This window comes from Arabidopsis lyrata, assembly GCF_000004255.2.
Source record: "Arabidopsis lyrata subsp. lyrata unplaced genomic scaffold ARALYscaffold_2, whole genome shotgun sequence".
Taxonomy (NCBI): Eukaryota; Viridiplantae; Streptophyta; class Magnoliopsida; order Brassicales; family Brassicaceae; genus Arabidopsis; species Arabidopsis lyrata.
This window is the reverse complement of record NW_003302554.1, coordinates 13,528,209-13,548,994: the sequence shown is the minus strand read 5'-3', so window position 1 is coordinate 13,548,994 and position 20,786 is coordinate 13,528,209. Positions and strand designations below refer to the sequence as shown.

General features: G+C 35.0%; 1 protein-coding gene across 1 annotated transcript; it reads right to left on the bottom strand.

Annotated features, from left to right (window-relative positions):
• Window positions 1-6,667: 6,667 nt before the first annotated feature.
• LOC9324761 (ACT domain-containing protein ACR4) lies at window positions 6,668-9,460 on the bottom strand. Its single transcript, XM_002887173.2, has 8 exons — window positions 9,140-9,460; window positions 8,688-8,760; window positions 8,540-8,585; window positions 8,325-8,439; window positions 8,176-8,243; window positions 7,485-8,087; window positions 7,301-7,405; window positions 6,668-7,219 (listed from the first exon to the last, which is right to left on the bottom strand). Exons 1-8 carry the CDS (start codon window positions 9,141-9,143, stop codon window positions 6,866-6,868), a joined length of 1,368 nt encoding a protein of 455 aa, XP_002887219.1. The 5' UTR covers window positions 9,144-9,460; the 3' UTR covers window positions 6,668-6,865.
• Between the last annotated feature and the right edge of the window lie 11,326 nt (window positions 9,461-20,786).

The following is a 20,786-nucleotide window of genomic DNA, read 5'->3' as shown; positions in this document are numbered from 1 at the left end:
TCAAGCCACACATAGTTCCTATTCATTGACCATACCATAATCTGATCTTATGAATATCCTGCATTAGTAAATCAAACTAAACCAAAGCAAACTAGACTTTCTTTGGTTAGATCAGTATAGAATAAAACCCAAGTAAACAACGCAGGAAGAATGAACTTTAAATTTTAACCAAACCTTCCTTTAAACCTTTCCAGTGCCTTTGGGTTGATCATGAACTAAATTTAGACAGGAGACTCACGGCAAAACAAATGTTTGGTCTAGTGTGTCTAGCCAAATTCATTAGAACTCATATGGCACTGAGGTATGGCATTTCCAGACTGAATGGATCACTATCCAATCTGAGGCTTCTCACCACCATTGGGCCTGGTCAATGGGCGGGCCTGGTCCTTATTAAATCTCCTTGAGTACTCTTTCAGTGTATGCCATTTGATGCACAATGATTCCATTATTCACGTACTCAGGTTGTAATCCCAAACAGAACTTAATTATTGCCTAGGTCTTTCATTTCAGATTCTTTCTTTAGATATACTCAACTGTTTGGTCGATTACCCAGAGGTTTAAATCATTCATATACACTGCTATGATTACAAATCCTTTGTTTGCAAACCTCTTGATAAAAATACATGGACTGATCGGATCGTTTTTATAGCCTTCTCTGATGAGATATTCACTTAACCGGTTATACCACATATGTCCGCTTTGTTTCAGTCCATATAAGGATTTGTCCAGCCTTATGCAGTGATGTTCTCGAGAATCTTTCTTATCTTTGAGCTCAATACCCTCTGGTAATCTCATATATTATCCAGTGGACTTATATAAATATGCAGGCATTACATCCATTAGCCGCAAATCTTTCTCTTTTATATAGCCAGACTTAGCAAAAATTTAAATGTCTTAGCATCCACCACAGGGGAGTATATCTCATCTATTTCTGGTCTTTGTGTGAATCCTTGTGCGACAAGCCGTGTCTGATATATCACGCTTTCACTATGTTTATTTCACACTATCACAAAGACTCATTTGTCCCACTGGCTTTACATTGAATGGTGTCCTTTGTATTGGACCAAACACATTCTTCTTCTTAATGATTCTTAGCTCCACGTTTTATGGTCTTGTACCATTTTAATCAATCAGGTCTTTGAGTGCACTCTAGTATAGACGTGAGCTCCTGATCCTCATTCATTTCAGTTGCTACCTTGTGCGCAAATATATTATCATTGATGTCGACATCTTTTTGGTTCCATTATATTCTAGACATGATATAGTTTATAGAGATCTCTTTACACCTTCAGGACCTTGAGGTTTGGCGTCCCAAACCTCATTAATTGGTACCTTAGGGTTATGTCTATTAGCCGGCCATGTCTATAGTTTCTTGAACCTTCACGGTTTTCCTTGCACCTTTCTTTGATTTCCGAGGGTTCTTGTCTTTGGAACCTTTTGGGTCTACCACGTTTCTTACGTGTTGTAGCCTCTGTAGCAACTTGATTGTGTTCCTTGTGAACATCAATACGTACTGGTGCATTACAAGCTGGTATGTACGATTTTGTTACTCTCTTTGGGTCATTATAGGAATCTTGGCAACTGTTTTAGCTAGCTTTTGCAGATATATAGTCTTTTGGATCTCTGATGGAGTCCGAGGATCTTGCCATGTGAAGGATGTTTGATTCCATGTAAGTTCTTTGACCAGCTTGTTAGTCTCTCCACCCAGTGTTGGGAAAACGGATTCATTGAGATGACAATCCTTGAATCTGGCCTTTGGCTCGAGATACTTAATGATGGTGGGAGAATCATTGTTAACGTATATTCCCATCCCCTTTTGAGGTCCCATCATTTGCTCTCTGTGGTGGTGCAATGGGTACATAGACTGAACACCCAAATGTCTTAAGATGGGAAACGTCTGGCTCATGACCCGTTAGTAATTGGGATGGGGAATATCTATGCTCACTAGAATGGCCTGATGCGTATAAGCTCTTGTTGCATGTAATATTGTGTGTCCCCAAGCAGCTACTGTCAGTTCAAGTATGGACATGTGCCACGGGGTATACTACTCTCCCCCTCATGGACATACTGTAGCCATAAAACGCTTGAGACATAATTTACCAGCATTATCTAGACATATAGTCTTAAGTATGTGGGCTCACAGACTTATGGTCTGGGCCAGCAATCTAGCAAACACCATGTTTCTAGTTGCTTTGACTGGTGATGACCTTAGTATGGGTTTCCCTTGTGTACATGCTGCACACGTGAGGTCCTTAAGGAGTGTGCCCTTTTGATTTTAATATCAGCTTTACGCATCATGTTAGAACCAGGCTGGCCAAGCCGGTCATGCCATTAGTGAATTTCTCAGTAAACCCTTTTGTTTACTGTATTAGCCTCTATCATATTGACCTTAGCATAGTAAAGGTCTATGGCGCGGGTATAGTCTCTAAGACCTTCTCATGGTCTTGGGTGCTCTTAGTAATATATGGGAATCTTCTGTTCCCTTCACCCTTAGTTTCAATGTGGAAACCATTCAAACACATTTCTTTGAAACTCAACAAGCCCCTTTGAGCTAGGTGAATATGAAGCATCTGAGGATGCGTGCCCTTGGGAATATGGGCCTGCCATGGGCCTACCCTTAGCCTTCACTAAATTTAGCTATACCCGCAATTTGGCTAATGAACCATGTCTTTAGATATTTCGTTTATTGAATTCTCATAATCATCTATCTCATGGTCGAAATCTTCTTCACCATCGTGATGAACTAAATGAGCTTCTTGATTCTTTTCAAACTCTCTTGATAGAGATCAACGAGATGCTTAGGTGTCATGCACGTCTTAGTCCAATGGTTTCCCCATTCCTCATCAGTGGCAAACAAGTTTATTTGAGTGTTGTGGTTTGGGTATACCGTGGCCTACCTCGATTACGACCAAAGTCGGGTCGGTGGCCTTAACCATATGAATGGTTTCCTTGATCATATAAATTATAATTTCCACTTCTACCACGTCCATTCCATTTACCATGACTGTGTCCATGATACTTATCTCTTTGGACGTGGTTAGACTCTTTAGTCTCTTTAGGCTCTTTAGGCTCTTTAGGCTCTTCAGCCCAACGGGCTTCTGATAATGGGGTAGGACCAGGAGGTCTCATTTCACTATTTATAACTCATTGTTTTGCTCAACAAGTATCATATCAGAATCAATGTTCTCATCAAGGTTTCTCCAAAGCCTCACTCCTTAGCACTCTCTACAGAGGAGTCCTCCCCAAAAACAAGAGTTTAGACTTGCATATGTGGTAAAAACCTTTTTCACGATATTGTTGCTGAGGCAATATATTGTTTGTGTGAAAGGTCGAGAATGCTTTCTCTAGCAAGTCATTCTCAGTAACTTCCTCACCACAGAATCTCAGTATTGACACTATTATAAATAGTGCTGAGTTATACTCATTCATGGATTTGAATTCCTGGAATCTGAGATTCTCCCGATCGAATCGGGCTTTTGGGTAATAGCACCGTTCTTTGGTGGTTATATTGATTTCTTTTTTTTTTTTTTTTTTTTTTTTTTTTTCAACTCTGTCCTGAGGTCCAGATGATTCTTAATAGTGAGGTACTGATTTTGAGACTCTCATTGAGGTGATGGCGTATGTCAGTAATCGCCTTATATCTTTCTCTTCTGGTGACATTGTTTCCTTCCATAATAGATTCACCAAACCCTTTTTCCTTTAGGACAATCTCAGTGTCCAAAGCCTATTTTAAATAATTGTCACCAGAGGCATTGAGTGCCGTGTATTCATAATAGTTGATTTCTGATATCTATAATATATAGAGTTAAATGAGAACTCATGTAATTGGTTATACCAAGTCATGCGGTATTTGAGACCGAGCCATGCTTGTCTTCAGCAAGTGTTTTCTAAACAATCATGTTATATATATATATGGATGAAATCAACCCTAGAAGATTGATCTAGTATGCAACAACCAAACAATCGGATCATACTAGATTAGGATATTAGGATTTCGCGATTAAGTTTTAGGGTTTTAGCATCCGCGATTTATAGTACTAGGGTTTTTGCTAGGATTTCGGTTTTATGTATGGAACTTTCTATTTATGGAAACTTTCCTTATATGGAACTTTCCTTTTATGGAAAATTTCTATTTCTCATCTAGAAAGAAATCCTAAACAATTATGTACTTTAAGGTTTTGGAATATTTCCTTATGAAGGGGTTTCCTATTTTGGTAACTTTCCATTTTGGGAAACTTGCTATTTTAGGAAACCTTTTATTTTGGGAAACTTGCTATTTTACGAAACTTTCTATTTCTGGAAACTTTCCTTTTATGGAAACTTTCTATTTATGGAGATTTTATATTTATGGAAACTTTCCTTATATGGGAAACTTAATCTTAAACCGTGACTTAGGGTTTATTAAACCGGTTTAACCTAGGATTTAGGGTTTTGGTTTACTTTCGGTTTAACCTAGGGTTTATATTAAAACATTCAATCTATCATGCTATTAAACATCTTTCCATTCACTAACTTCTCAATTAATTCTCCAATCATAAATCAAATCACATGCGCCAATTTTCATGCAAATTTTATCTTATCAAACTTTAATTGGATTATGTATATAAAGCATAATAAATAGCACTTATCTTAATTGGATAAGAAAGAGAGACCCGAGATCTAATACGGAGATTGGAAACAGTTATGTCTCTTAGCTGGTTGGGACCTCCTACAAAATCTCAATATATATAATCATGATTCCTGAGAAACTCAAAATTTTGCTCATGGAAACATGGCTATTACATTAGTAAAAATAAAAAAAAAATAGAGTTTCTGTAATATACGGCATAAAACCGTTCAGAATCAATAACATATAATCCGTGCATAAATCGTACAAAAATATAGACAGGATTGATAATAAATAATCCATACAAAATTTGTGCAAATCTACAGACATAATTGACAACAGATAATCTGTGCAAAATTCGTGCAGAAATACAGATAAAATTGATAACATATAATCCGTGCAAAATTCGTGCAAAACTACAGACAGAATTAACAACAGATAATCTGTGCAAAATTCGTGCAGAAATACAGACAAAATTGATAACATATAATCCGTGCAAATTTCGTGCAAAATTACAGACATAATAGATAACAGATCATCTGTGCAAAGTTCGTGCAGAAATACAGACAGGATTGATAACAGATAATCCGTGCAAAATTCGTGCAAAACTACAGACAGAATAGATAACAGATCATCTGTGCAAAGTTCGTGCAGAAATACAGACAGGATTGATAACAGATAATCCGTGCAAAATTCGTGCAGAAACAAATATGAACAGAAAACTTATCTCGATAGAGTTTAGAATTTTGTTTGCAGAGACGGCTAGGGTTTTGGTTTTGGTTTTTGTGAGAGAGATTTAGGGTTTCGGAATTTTTAATTTTTAGGGTGAAAGGCTATCGTGCTGATAACGTGTTGTGAACTGTATCTTTCATTAATAGTATAAGGGATATATATACAAGGATAATAGCAGGATACAGAGAATAAGGTAAAACCCTAATGGGTCATTGGCCGGTTATGGAGTCCATCCATATGGTTTATAACATTTATGTTTTAGTCTTATATTAGATGAGAATTTTAATTTTGGCATGAGGAATGCGTTATTGTTGGAAACATGTGTGGCCGCGTACGGCCGTGTATTTATTTTTAGGTTTTAGCTAATTCTTCTAGATGAAAATGCATAATGTTTTATACATATCGCATAAATACATAATTCGTATTGTATAAATGTCATTATGCGATTATGCAATGTTACCAATCGAAATTTACATATATTTCATACAATTTAAATGTTTTAAATCAAATCACATTATAAATAAATCACTAATCTCAACCTGTGGAAAGTAAAACAAAAATGCTTATTCTTATTGTCGGAAACAAATTTTTGAAACATGAATATCTACAGTAAGAGTAGATATTCATTTTTTGTAATTGGAGAAGAAAAAAACTCAAAAATAATGTTGTTAAATATGCATGTGATAGTCTGCAATATCATAATTTATAAAGACAATCTCTGAAACTTAAAAGATTTCCTCTGCTATGAAGAATCCTAAACCCACACTGAAATCCATGTAATTGAGACGAGTCACATGTCAATATGTTAGTTTAGTAATTATGAGAAATTTCAAATTGAAAAGACAAAAAATGTAACATTTAACAATGAATGTGAAAAGAAAATTGGGCGGTGTTGTGGTGGTGGGGAGGTGTATCACTTTGTTGGTCTCAACATGTGACCCGAGAATCTATTATCTTCATCGACATAGTTTCAGTAAACACGCCCCCATAAAGTGTTCGGTGGTGACAATATCTACACACACCCTCACATGTTCATTTTTATTACATGTTATAGATTAGATTTCTTTTATACAAATTTTACTCATGAAAACTCTTTTGCAGTTATGACTTATGTGTAATGTTTTTCTCGATATCATACGCCAATAACAAAAAAAAACTAATCAATTTTTGGTGTAAATTTGGGAGGTTTGTTTTGGAATCATTCAATCATATTTCTTCCAAAAATAACTAAGTTCTTTGAATCATCCAATTGTGAAGTATAACTATGTCTTATTGTAATTATTTTGTTTTAGGCCATGGAAATTTTAATTTGACATAAATAATCTGAAGAAGAAGATAATGAGGAGGATTTGATATATATACAAGAAGAGCAGGTTAACACTTGACACTTAGTCATGACATCAACTAGTTGGAGCCTAGACCAAGAATTTAAGATTATATCTGGTGATAGATTTACAGATTCTTCTCAAGTTTAAAGCAGTTAAAACCTAGAGGAGATTGAACCTCACAGCTAAGTGAAGTTCTTCTTCAAGAGTAGGATCGGACCAAGCCAAAGTTGACAAAAGATTTCGACTTGAAGAGACCCCCAAAGAGAAACCTGGTTGGGGATTCGTGAGAAGGCGATTTCTGTCTTTGTTGTTGTTCTTGAGGGTTGTTTTTGACTTTGAGGATAGTTTGGCCTATGGTTTGTCTTATGGAATCTATGGTCTTGGCATCGATTGAGTAACCAGATGCATCACTGACATAGAATGTGTTTAGAGCTTTGCCTCCTTTGGTTTTCACTTCAGCTCTTGTGACTGTTAAGCTGTTTTCACGGAATATGCGGGTCACATTAGATAATAAGCCTACTCTATCACTCGTGCACAGTTCCAACTTCAATCCCTAAAACATCAAACAATGATCCTCAGTTACAGTTACAAAGAGAGTATATACCATAAAACTATATATTCCTGGATCATGTACCTCGGATACTCTCCTTTTGATAGCTGCTTCAAGACATTGTATGACTCTTTGCTTCTCTGCCTCTGATTTTACAGGGGATCCATCTATATGTCTCACATAATACTCCTGCAAAGCAAAGACAAGACAGATAAGAAAATGGAAAGAGGAAAACTCTCTGCTCTATGTTAATGGGATCTTTCTTTACCTGATATGCCTCTGTGCCCTCAGTATCAACACTTCCATGGAAAACCACATACTGCATATCAGTCAAAGTGCAGACTGTGTCAAACAGAAGCTTTGGTCTGTCTTTACATCTAACTGTGACCACAGAGTAATCCTTATCGAGCCAATTATCAACACAAACATCCGGTCTTTGTCTTTCATCTTGGATGGAGGAATCATCGTCCACCAAACGGTGTTCATAGTCTCTATCTTCAAACATCATCTGATGAAGCCTCCTATCCGTGTGAACCTCACCGTGAGACACTACGGTTTTAGCTTCCCTTGGTGTGTTGCTTCCCTTAAGCACATTTCTGAGAAGATTCTTGATCCGAGACAACCTCTCTGGATCAGAAATACCACACCCGGTTGAGTCATCTGTGACCTGCATCACAGCAGCTGCTCTGGTGTTGTGTGTCCAAACCTCAGCGTTTAGGACACTGCATTTGAGATGGGTCAAGACAGCTGACAGTTCAGACAGCAAGCCTGGTCTGTCACATCCGGTTAACTCAATAACTGTACTGTCTGTTGATGGTATGACACCAACTGATCTCATGGAAGTGGAGAAACAAGCTTCAGGCCCCAGAGACTGAGAATTAACCACAACCCACTCATTAAACTCTCATATACCCATAACTCACAATAAGAAAAAGAGAACAAGTTTAAAAAACACTCACCTTTTGGATATAGTCAAGAACAACTTCATCAGTGACTTTGTTACCATCTTGATCAGTGACATTAAACACTGCCAAGTTGAAGAGAGAATCAATTCCTTGTTCAAAAGCAAGACAATCCAAAAAAAGACCATTTAAGAATTAGAACATACCATCCATAAACCAACCACCATCAGAAGATATGTACGCCTTAGTGATAGTAAGGTTAAGATCAGTAAGGATTTGTACAACTTCAAGAAGAATCCCATATTCATTTGCACTATCCACCTAACAACATCAAGAAAACAAAAAAAAACAAAACTTCAGGACAAGGCTACATAAATGATACACCAGAGATGAATGTACATGAACCAAAATTAAAAAGTACCCTTATCACAGTTGCCTTCTTGCAAGAGTCATTATCAATCACAACCCTGAAAAAAACAAAAAAAAAGAGAGGCTTTATCCAAAATCATATCACTATTAAAAGTAGTTATAACAACAAAAAGGAGAAGAAGAAAAAAGTTGAAATATACCTTGGTGGATTCATTCTTCTTATCAGTTTCTCATACTCATTATCCATATCTTGTGAAAAACTCATACCAACATCTGTAATCAAAATATTCCCAAAAAAAAATCAGTGAGTTTGAAAGACAGAAACTTTCAAAAACCAGAACAAAACCCATGAAAAAAGTCTCTTCTTTCTCTCTGTTTTCTTGTAAATAACAATAAACAGAGATACCACCGACATCAAATCCTAGGTAAACTTCTTAAAAAGCTTAACAGAGAAAAACCCCAGAAGAAGAAGAATGAAGAAGAAAAACAAAAACCCTTTTAATCCTAATTTGATAATCATAACCAAAAAAAAAAAAGCTTTCACCTGCAACTACCAAATACTGAAAAACTCATGACCATTAATGGAAATTTCTTGCCAAAAATCGTATGAAGAAGAATCAACAATGAGAAGTAAAGAAAAAAAGAAACGTACCCATTAATGTTCCGTTTTGGGTTTAAGCCACTCTTTGAATCTTGACACTTGAGAGAGAAGGAGAAAAATAAAGTAGTTTCAGTAAATTTCGAAGGAGCAAAAGGTTGGAGAAAGACCTGCATATATAATGGCGACCCACAAGATCTTTTTTTTTTAACACTCTAATAATATTTCTTTAAAATTATTAAATTAAAAATGGAAAATTAAACCAACAAAAATAGAAATTAATCTGACACGATTCTCCCATAAACGAGCAACTCTCAGGAATTTTTTTTATTTTTTCTTTATATTATTTTAACTTTCCCGCGGCTTCGATCAGAGGAAATTAAAAAAAAAAAAGATTTTGCTTACTGTTCTTAATATACAGTGAAGAAGAAGGAAGAGAAAAGATGTGTGAACTGTGAACTGTAACTTTCGGCGTATGTTAGTTACCAGCAGCGTGTTTTAAGTGGAAAATAGCTAAAATGCGCGGATAAGTTAGCATGTGAAATAATATGTTTATTTTTATGTTTTAACCACGTGATGGTAAATAGTAATTATGACAAGGTCTCCTCTAATCTGTAACCCAAATTTCTCGGAGTAGAAGATGTGAAAATTTAATTTTTACTGTTTCGAATTTTAAGCCGATTATATATGATTCTTGAGAAATCGTGTAATATATTTTCCTTATTAGTGTGAAAAAGAAATGATATGATTCCATAATTCCATCTTAATAAATCGTATATATATTCCATCGTGAAGAGAGATTCATGACCCGTATTGATTCTATGGAATATTATTAAGATATATACAATGTGCCATAAATCTCAGAAGAATATATATTTATTTCCTAACTTTTGCACCAAAAAGGAATATATATACTATATATTATATGGGTTTATTTCCATTTCAAATCAGGAAAAAAAGATAACTGCAAATGGGTGTTTTTTAAGAGCGACCATATGGAATAATTGTACCGTATCAAATTATTGTCCAACGTTTGTTTTCCTTATATTAGAATTTACAAGAGAACGAGAAAAGAAGCCAAAAACATGTATAAACAATAGTAATAAATGGATCATATATAAAAAATAAAATAATAAATGGATAATATTTTGTGTTTATGTTAAACTTTTTTTTTTGTCAACAGTTTAAATAAAATAGATGCTCAAAATAGTCGTTCCTGGGGAATGTTGTTTATATAAGTGATATGATGCGGTTTGGTACAAATTTTTCGTGCCAAATTATCCGCTTTTACATTTGCGCTACGCGGAATTAAAGATAAAGAAAAATTAGAAAATTCTTCCTTGTCACTCTTCAAGTCTTCCAAGTACACTGAGAAGGCCGGCCATTCGGTTGGGGAAGACACCATCTTCACCAAATCTGAAGAGTCTGTAAAGAAAGCTACATTTTGGTTGTCAGCACCAATCATACACTTCATCGCCCAGAGTAGAGCTTCGATTTCTGTATGTAGGGGGGATAGACTTTGCCGGATGTTTGCAGCTCCCATAGTTGGCATCTCTCCATTTGCCGATGTACAGTACCACCCTGTTCCTGAAAAAATATCAGTCATTTTCCATGATCCATCCACGAAACACCGATGTCCGAAGTAACTGGAATCCAATGAAATCTCTCTCACGCGATTTCGAGTTACAGTATCTAAAGAACCTTGGTTGTCAATATGTAGCTCAGATTGAGCAACCTGCCAAGCTTGTGCCTCTTTCTCCTCTAAATGTAGAACCTCTAATGGGTCTTTATCCACATTATCAAAAATCTTCTCGTTTCTCGCTTTCCAAATATACCAAATTATCCATGGAAATGAAGATGAATCAATCTCTGATGGAATTCTCCAGAAAAGATGATCCAAGTTCGCGTAAATAGAAGTCGAGGGAAAAATCCCTGTAACCGAAGAGATTGGAGAAAGAGCCCAGATTTGTCTTGCAGGATGACATTCAAAAAGTGTGTGATTAATTGTTTCCTCCGCAGCGCCACATCTAACACATCCGGTGTCACAATTTATACCTCTCTTTCTCAGATTCTCTGTAACAGGTATGCAACCTGATAATATTTGCCACAAAAAATGTCGTAGATTTGGTGGACACTTCACCTTCCATGCATAAGCTTTCAGAGATTTGATATCCGGGCCAAAAAATTTAAGGTTGGCATCAGAAGTCTCTATCTGTGCGGTATGGTAACCCGATTTAACCGTATAATTTCCTGACTTTGTGAAATGCCAACCAAGGGTATCCTCCTTAGTTGAGACTAGGCCTGGGCATTTGGGTACCCGTTCGGGTTCGGTTATTTTTTTTCGGGTATCGGGTCTATTCGGATAGGGGGTCAAGACCCATTCGGGTATTCTAAAAGTTCGGTTCGGGTTCGGGTCGGTTCGGGTATTTTAATAAAAAAAAGCAAAATACCTGAAAATAACCAAAAATACCCGGAATATTTTTGGGTTCGGGTCGGGTTCGGGTTTTTAACTCATATATACCCAAATCTAACCGAAATACCCGATTTCTCGAAAATACATTGGTTACTCTTTACCCAAATATAACCAAAAATATCTAAAATACCTAATATATTCGGATTTATGATTGTAATTTTAGGTATTTCGGGTATTATAAATATAAAAATAACTAATATTTTTAGGTGTATATTTGTATTCGGATATATTCGGGTACATTCGGGTATTGGATTCGGTTCGGGTTCGGTTCGGGTTTTTTTCGGGTAGGAGGTTAGGACCCATTCGGATATTTTTAAAAATCGGGTTCGGGTTCGGTTCGGGTATTGTTCGGGTTTTTCGGTTCGGGTATTCGGTTCCGGGTATTTTGCCCAGGCCTAGTTGAGACACCCAAAGGCAAAACACTAATCAGCGCGACATCCTCTGGATCAAAAAGTTCCGCCAAGAGATTCATATTCTAAAAGTTTGACCGACTGTCGATAAGTTGATTAACTTTTAAAGATGGGTCCGTAATTGAACCATTACTTTTTGCTGGTCTCGGAAATTGAGCTGGTATCCATGAGTCCTCCCATACTGAGATGGACGCCCCAGAACCAACTCTTTTAATAAGTCCTTTAAGAACCAGAGATCTAGCTGACACTATACTTCTCCAACCATAAGAAGGAGAGTACGATTTTATATTATCCAATGGATTGGATTTCCGGAAATACCGTCCTTTAAATACCCTTGCAAATAGTGACTCAGGAACCATAATCAAACGCCATAATTGTTTAGCCAGTAACGCTGAGTTAAAATCATCCACGTTCCGGAATCCTATCCCACCTTCCGATTTACTACTACAAAGTTTATCCCAAGCCATCCAATGCATTCCCCTCGATTCACCGTTTGAGCTCCACCAAAATTTTGCGACCGCACTCGTAAATTTAGAAGTTATTAATTTTGGTAGTCTGAAGCATGACATAACATATGTTGGTAATGCCGAAGCTACCGATTTAATCATAACTTCTTTTCCGCCTTTCGATAAAAACTTAGCCGACCAACCATTTATCCTAACTTGAAGTCTATCTCGAACAAAGGAGAAGATCTTTGTCTTAGATCCACCAAGGCTTTCCGGTAGACCAAGATAAGATCCCATGCCACCAAGATTGTGGATACCCAGAACCGCTTTTATTTCTTCCTTAATAAACTCATCAACTTTGTAGCCAAATTGAAGAGATGATTTTGAAAAATTAATTTGTTGCCCTGAAACCGCTTCATATTGTTTTAGAATTCCCAAAATTACCCCGCATTGTTCTTTATTGGCTTTGCAAAATAACAAACTATCATCAGCAAATAAGAGATGAGATACCGACGGGCTAGCTGTGGATACCTTGATACCTGTAATCAAGTTTTCACGTTCCGCTTTCTTAATATTCGCAATGAGTACCTCCGTACAGAGAATGAATAAGTAAGGAGATAAAGGATCTCCTTGTCTAAGTCTCCTCTCTGGAATTATTAGCCCTTTTGGTTGTCCATTAAGTAAGACCCTATATTGGACTGTTGTGATACACCACATCATCCACGAAATCCATTTTTCGCAAAAACCCATCTTCCTTAATAATTCTTCTATGAAACTCCATTCAACCCGATCATAAGCTTTACTCATATCCGTCTTAATAGCCATAAATTTTCCTTTGCATGACTGGTTAGTTCTCAGACCATGAAACATCTCTTGTGCTATTAGTATATTATCCGAAATTAGTCGCCCTTCTACAAAAGCAGATTGGGTCTCCGAAATAAGATTTGGTAAGATCTTCTAAGTCTTTGACATAGGATCTTTGATATAACTTTGTAACCAACATTGCAGAGACTAATAGGCCGTAATTCCGTCATCCGAGTCGGTCGCTCCGTTTTTGGAATAAGACATATATTAGTCGTATTTAACCGCTTGTCAAAAACTCCTTGTAAAAAAGAATTAACGAGAGTTAACAAATCCGATTTAATTGTAATCCAGGCTTTCTGGAAAAACAAAGCTGTCATCCCATCTGGTCCGGGTGCCTTATCTGGATGCATCATAAATAAAGCCGCTCGGACCTCACATTCCGTCGCGGGAGCCGTTAAAAAATCATTAGTCGAATCCGTTATTATTGTCTGAACCTCTGCTAGAGACTCCTCAAAGGTTTGAGGATTAGTTGTAGTGAATAAATCTTTAAAATAGGAAACCGCTATGTTTTGAATATCTTTATCCTCTGCAGACCATATCCCATTTTCATCATGTAGACCAGTAATCCGATTCCTTGCACGTCTCTGTTTTGTAAGAGCATGAAAATATTTCGAATTATTATCCCCTAATTGCATCCAAAGGCCCCTACTTTTTTGATACCAATATAGCTCCTCATCTCTATAAGCCTCTTTCAGCTGCAATGTTAATTCCGTAATTTCCTCTCTTGTTGTCGTATCATCCCGTTGAGCTGCATTAAGTTCCGATTTCAAGTCCTCTATTGTTTTTCGTCCATAAGGAGATAAATCTTTCCGCCATTATGAAATAGCCCTTCGACAGTTAGTCAATTTCTCCACAAAATTTCCATCTTCAGCACTAGAGTCGAGATTCCACCAGCTTGAAATTGCCTCTAGTAATCCCTCTTTTCCGATCCATCTTTTATCAAATCTAAAGCAGCGCTTACCACGTGGTATCTTATCAGCAATTGAAGCTACTACCGCGGAATGATCTGAAGCTACCATTTGTAAATATTCAACATAAGAATTGCAGAATAATTCATGTCAATCCTCGTTTGCTAACGCTCTATCCAACTGGCACCGAATAGGCTTTTTATCCCACCATCCCCTCCAAGATAACCAATCTCCAAGATATGGAAATTCCATGAGGCCGCAATCATTTATCATTGAATTGAAAGCGTTAAAGGAAGATGCATGTCTCAATTTACCACCTCTTTTTTCATGATTTCCGGTCAATTCATTGAAATCTCCGATCAAAAACCAAGGAGAATTTCTAGATATCCCAATCCGCGTTAACCGTTCCCAAATTTGGTCTCTATTTTTTGGTACCGGATCTCCGTAGACAAATGTGAGATAAATTGTTTTTTCTTTATAAATAGCCTCAATATCAATTAAACGATTGCTTTCGTAAATAATTGAAACATTAAAATCATTATTGTAATAAAGAGCTAAACCGCCACTACAACCGATAGGATCAACCGTTTTTAAATTCTTATAACCAAAATGACCAACAAATTTTTCCATAAATAAAGAGGATTGTTTTGTTTCCGAAAGAAACATTATTGTTTTGTTTTGTTTTTCCATAACGTTGATGATTATTTTAAATGATCCAATTAAATTGAGTAACTAAAAAAAACGTAAGTAATGGACCAAGATATTTGTTGAGTCACTACTACATGGATTTAAATCCTCGTTATAATACATATGTTGTTGATAAAGAAAAAAAAAACGTAAAATGTTGTTACGATCAAGTAGTTTTGTTTAAAGATTCGGTCGGAATTAAAAACAATCAAGATTCAAGAACTAAACCGATGGAACACATAAATGTTGAGAGACAGAGGAAAAGCAAAATCAATAGCGTGAAAACATAACGCTTACAGAGTTTACAGGGTGGCAATGTACTATTCTTTTACGTACCATTGTCTATTGACCGTACCTTCTTCATTCACATCTCTTTCCCAATATTCCGTTAAAGATTTTATTTATTTTATTATTACACATTACCAAATTATTGATAAATGAATACATCAGATTCGAGACCTCCCCGGCATTTTCCATGTTTTTCAACAACCGAAAACACTATGGAATTTAATTGTGTGAGTTTTTTCTACACACACTATTTGTGTTCCATCTTTTTTCTATAAGAAAACTGAGCTCCATTTGACAAATACTACTATTAGATGTGAATATGTGAGTCCCATACGATCGTACGTAAGTCATAACGTAAATATGTTGGGAAACGATTTTATTTTTGGAATTTCTTTTAAGAAAATGGGGAATGTGTTTTTTTTTTTTTGGTAATGAATGGGGAATGTGTTTTGTTGTACACACTGATGATCCACCAGACCGCCATGATTGAATCTATATAACAATGTTGAAAACTTTATATATTTATTTATTGGCATAATTTTAAAGTGTTTCACAAAAATATGTAGTGTTTTCAAAGTTTTTAATATAATTTTTCCAACATATAATATAACTTTCAAAGCTTTACAACATGTAATATAATTTGATATATTTTTTCCTACATATCATTCAAACATGTAAATAATTTTGTATAGAAAGTATTTTAAAAATCCTGATATTTTACAAATGAAACGACATCGAAATCTAGTACCCATGATGAATTATCTGAATATTTCATACCCAAATGTACTTACGACATACGACTAAAATGTATAACATGTAAGAACTTATGAAAAAAATACAATATTTTGAATATTCAGGAATTAGATTTCATACATGTGATTAGAGGTGTCAGACGGGCCGGCCCGCGCCCATTTGGGCCGGCCCGCGATGGGCATTTAAGTTTATGAGACCGCGGCGGGTCGGCCCGCTAGGACCGCGGACAAAAATGATATGTCCTGGCCCGCCCCGCTAAGTCCAACGGGTTAGCGGGCCGGCATGCGGGCTTAGTTTTAAGTATTTTTAAAATAATTAAAAAAATAAAATTAATTTTTAAAATTTGAAATTAACAATTTTTCAATTAAAAAAAATTTAGAATTAATTTTTTTTGTAAATCTTATAATTTTATACATTAAATTTCGTTATATGTTCATATATTTCAGAATTATGTAAAAATATTTATTTATTTATATTAATTATTTATTTTTATTAAATATTTGTAGTCCGCGGGCCGGCCCGCAAATCCGCGGACAAAACCCGCAAAAACCCGTAATCCGTATGGGCTTGTCCGCGAGGCCCGCTATTTTATGGGCATAAAAAATGATGTTTAAGCCCGCCCCGCCGTGGGCTACTTGGACAAAGCCCGCGGGCTATCGGCCCGCTTGACACCTCTACATGTGATGTCGATTTTTCAAATATTTGCAATTATTAGCTATATATATATATATATATGTAAGCCTGAGATTATTATCCGGTATCCGCGGATATTCGTATCTGTATCCGTTTTTTATCCGAAAAAACGGATATCCGGGAAAACGGATACGGATACGGATATTCCGGATACGGATACGGATACGGATACGGATAATGTTAATTTTAAAAACGGATAACGGATATCCGGTTATTTTGTATTTTTATACGAAATACGGTATTTGTATACGAAAATATGGTATTTTATACGAAAATACAGTATTTTTATACGAAAATACAGTATTTTTATATGAAAAAATGATTTTTTTTTTTTTGCATGTCTACGGATATTCACGGATATCCGGATTTTTAACGGATATCCAGATACCGGATATCCGGAATTCCGGATCCGGATACGGATACCAAATTGGCGGATAATACGGATACGGATACGGATATCCTAAAAAAACCGGATATCCGCTCCGTTTACAGCCCTATATATATATGTATATGTATATATATACCTGAAAAAAATAAGAAATCAAAGTGACAAAACCAATCAACATATTAAGAAGTATTATATGGGTTTATATAAATTTGAGACATTTTGACAAAAATAAACAAGTTGGACGTAGTAACAACAAGTGTGTGACTGTGTGAGTAACCACTTTTAACAAAAAAAAAAAAAAAAAAAAAGTGTGTGAGTAACCACTAACCAGAGTTAAAAACTGATCATAGGTTCAGGTTAAGAACAAAAAAAAACAAAGAAACAAGTAGCGGCCAACTGAATTAAATGGAGAGACTGCAGTCACATGGTTAGGCATACAAAATAAAGCATCGTGCTGCATGAGAGCCGGTCTAGGGATCTGCTGCGGCCGAACCTACCTTTCTCTTACTGTGTTCCTTCCCCTCTGGTTTTCTCATATCTATCCCACGACCCACGTTTTGTTTACTCTTCCACTTGTTCATTTTCAAGCTAATACCTAATTCATGATATTTGTCATTTATCTCAAAATATTAGTACATCTATTGTTTATTAGTAAGTTTTAGTGTTGGAGGCCAAAATATATTAGAGGTAATTTTTATTACTATGATTTAGGAAAAAAAAAGCAATTGGTGGTAAATGAAGAAGATTTAAATAATCGATTCTCAAAGATATCTTTTTTTTTCGCTACTTATTTTTATAAATATCTACAGTAAAACATGTTTGAGTTATAGCAATTTCAGAATAAATAATCTATTTTGAAATAAATTTCAATATTGTGAAAAGAAAATAACAAGAAAAAAAGTTTGAACTGATAAGTAAGATCAATCATTTCACAAGTGTTTTGAAATTTTTGGGACATTACATTAACTTACATATGGACCAAAATAAGCTCTAAAAATAAAAAATGAATGTCCGGGTCGAATAATGAGGTATATATTGAGAATTGTTTTTATAATTTTGAAAAGCATTTTTCACTATTGCAAACGAAGAAAAAATGCGGAAAAAAGCTCGAGCTAATTTGTAAAACAATTCACAAGTGTTTTGAATTTTCTGGACAATGTACTGGCTAATAGATGGACAAATAAAGCTCCGAAAATCGAAAGTGAATGTCGGGGTCTCCAAACGGTGGCATTAAGACATAACTATCATGTGAGTTGGATTTTCCAAATTAGTTTCTAATACTATCGTGTTAAATAGTTCAATTCTGATACACACATCGAGTCAATCAAGAGGCCTAAATTATTGGTGTATATATGTTCAGAATTTTATAGAAACCTTTACTACTTTTACTGTGTAAATGACAGATATATTTGCCCCCGTTGGCGCAATTTGATATTATTACACATGGTTAATAATATCTACCATGATTGGCTTTTATTACCTAAGGAGAAAATAAAAAAAATATTCATGGATTAACGTAGAGACGAAATAGTTAAATAGTGGCTAAAACACTGTTTATAAACTCTGTTTGTGTGTATTCGAGGTCGTTGGTCCAAAATGTTGCTTTCGGAGATCGAAGGCAAGGGTTTAGCTATAAAGAAAAGATTTTTTAAATATATATATAAAAGTATTACGTTTGTCCGAATCGAAGTGATGTGAAGGTGACCATGTTCCTTATTAATTCATGGTTTTGTCTTGTCGAGATTCAAGCGCGGGGCTCTATATGTTACTAACGTATATGGACTAGTCACTTCTTAGTCACGAACTTGGATTTTCTCTTCGTCGTTCAATTAATTTGGTCCAATTTTTTGAGATTTTCTTCTATTATAATATTATAGTATTGTTCCTGCATTGACCCTTATAAAATATACAGTACAAGTTTGCATGGTAATGAAATTACCCTTAACGGTGCAGGCATGTAGTGGACATTTTTATAACGGTAAAGAAAATGTAGTACTAAAAAAAAAAAAATGTAGTACTAGTACGTTTTACTTGGTATGAGTAATATATATACTAATATCGCTTAACTCACTGTAACCTTCTTTTATATATTCGGAGTCGGAGTAGTTGCTAATTGTTACAACTACAGTTATTTTTATTTCTTTTTATATGAATGAATTTTTATAACTACATGCATTTTTTTTTGAACTTTATAACTACACTTATTATTATCACTTATCAGTTATAATGTTGTATAATAATACTTTCCGCATATAAGAAGGGATTTGGACCATGGAATTAAGGAGCAAAAAACGTCGTGGCCGACATATGCAACATAATTTCCAAGCGAATTCATGGAAGTGCGTCATTTAGACCGGCAATGATCAAATAATGCAAATACTAGTATTATAGTAAATGCTAGCTTCTACACTTTCTGAGTTTCCTATTTTTTTTTTGTTGTAATAAATTACTGGGATGTAAAAAATTTCTTTATTAACAAAAAATATATTAAAAATTTGTAATTAACTATGTTAGTTTATATAAAAAAATATTTGCATACTTGCATACATGAACAAAAAAACATGTTCTCTAACTTGGTCGGTGGTGGAAAACTTTGTGACGAGCTCACAATATTTTTCCATTTGATTTTTAAAACTATAGTAAAATGTAAGTAATTTAGAAGAAGAAAATATTGCTAGGGGGAAATTTTTTTGCTACGCACATCAATCCGCTTTTAATATATCGTTAATTTTCATAAAATTAAAATATTTAATCTATTTTTAGTCAAGTAATACTAAAACATAACGAATGACAAAAATCTAGTTTGATGTATCATACATTAGTGATACTAATAACCCTTGTTCTAAAAATCCCCGCCTAGACCCGATTACTCCCCGTTTAATCGCTAGGCCCACCCTATCCGCCTCGATTAATGACTAATCTCCTAAAGAAATAAGTCACCCGATTACTCTCCGCCTAATCCGATTACTTCCCGCCTAATTCGATTATTTCCCGCCTAATCCGATTATTCCCCGCCTAATCTTACATACCCCGATTATTTTTAGATTGCTAGTATAAACAAACTTTTTATTTTTGTTATTCAATTATTTGAATTGGGAGTTTGTAATGTTTTACAATAACTTATGTTCAAATTTTAATAAAAATCATAAATTTGTAATAAAAATCATAAAAATTTGTCTCAAAAATACATTTTTATGTGTTTACTGCAATTTTGAAAATAATATTGGATTAATATGTTTTAAAAATATTAAAATAACCCTAAAACTAATCCCCGATTAATCCCCGATTTTAATCCGATTTTCCGATTAATCGCTAGGCCCATGCCGAGCGCCCGACTAGCGCCTAGCGATTTTTCAAACAAGGCTAATAACCATGATATAAGTAAAGAAAAAACTTTACCCTTTGGATAACCTTTTTTCACTTTTATTGTCTACGATTTTCACTTGCCAAAAAGTTATTTTCTTTTGATTTTCCTTTTAAATGAGACAAACAAACATGCAAAGTTGCAAACTGGAGTATAAAAAAGCGCCTTGCAATTACAAAATTCTTCTTCCCTTTTTTTGGTATTTGACCTATTTATTGCAAATCCCTTAGAGCATCATTATAGGTAGTTTCTTAGAGATAGATTTTAGTAATATTTAAATAATTTATTTGTAAAAGTGATTGTTAAGATATAGTATTTTTGAGTTAAGATTTTTGTGTGATTAATGGTAGGCTTTTAACATGTGGTTCTTAAAAAAATATATATTAATATAAAAATAAAATTTATAATTATAGAAAATTTAATAATT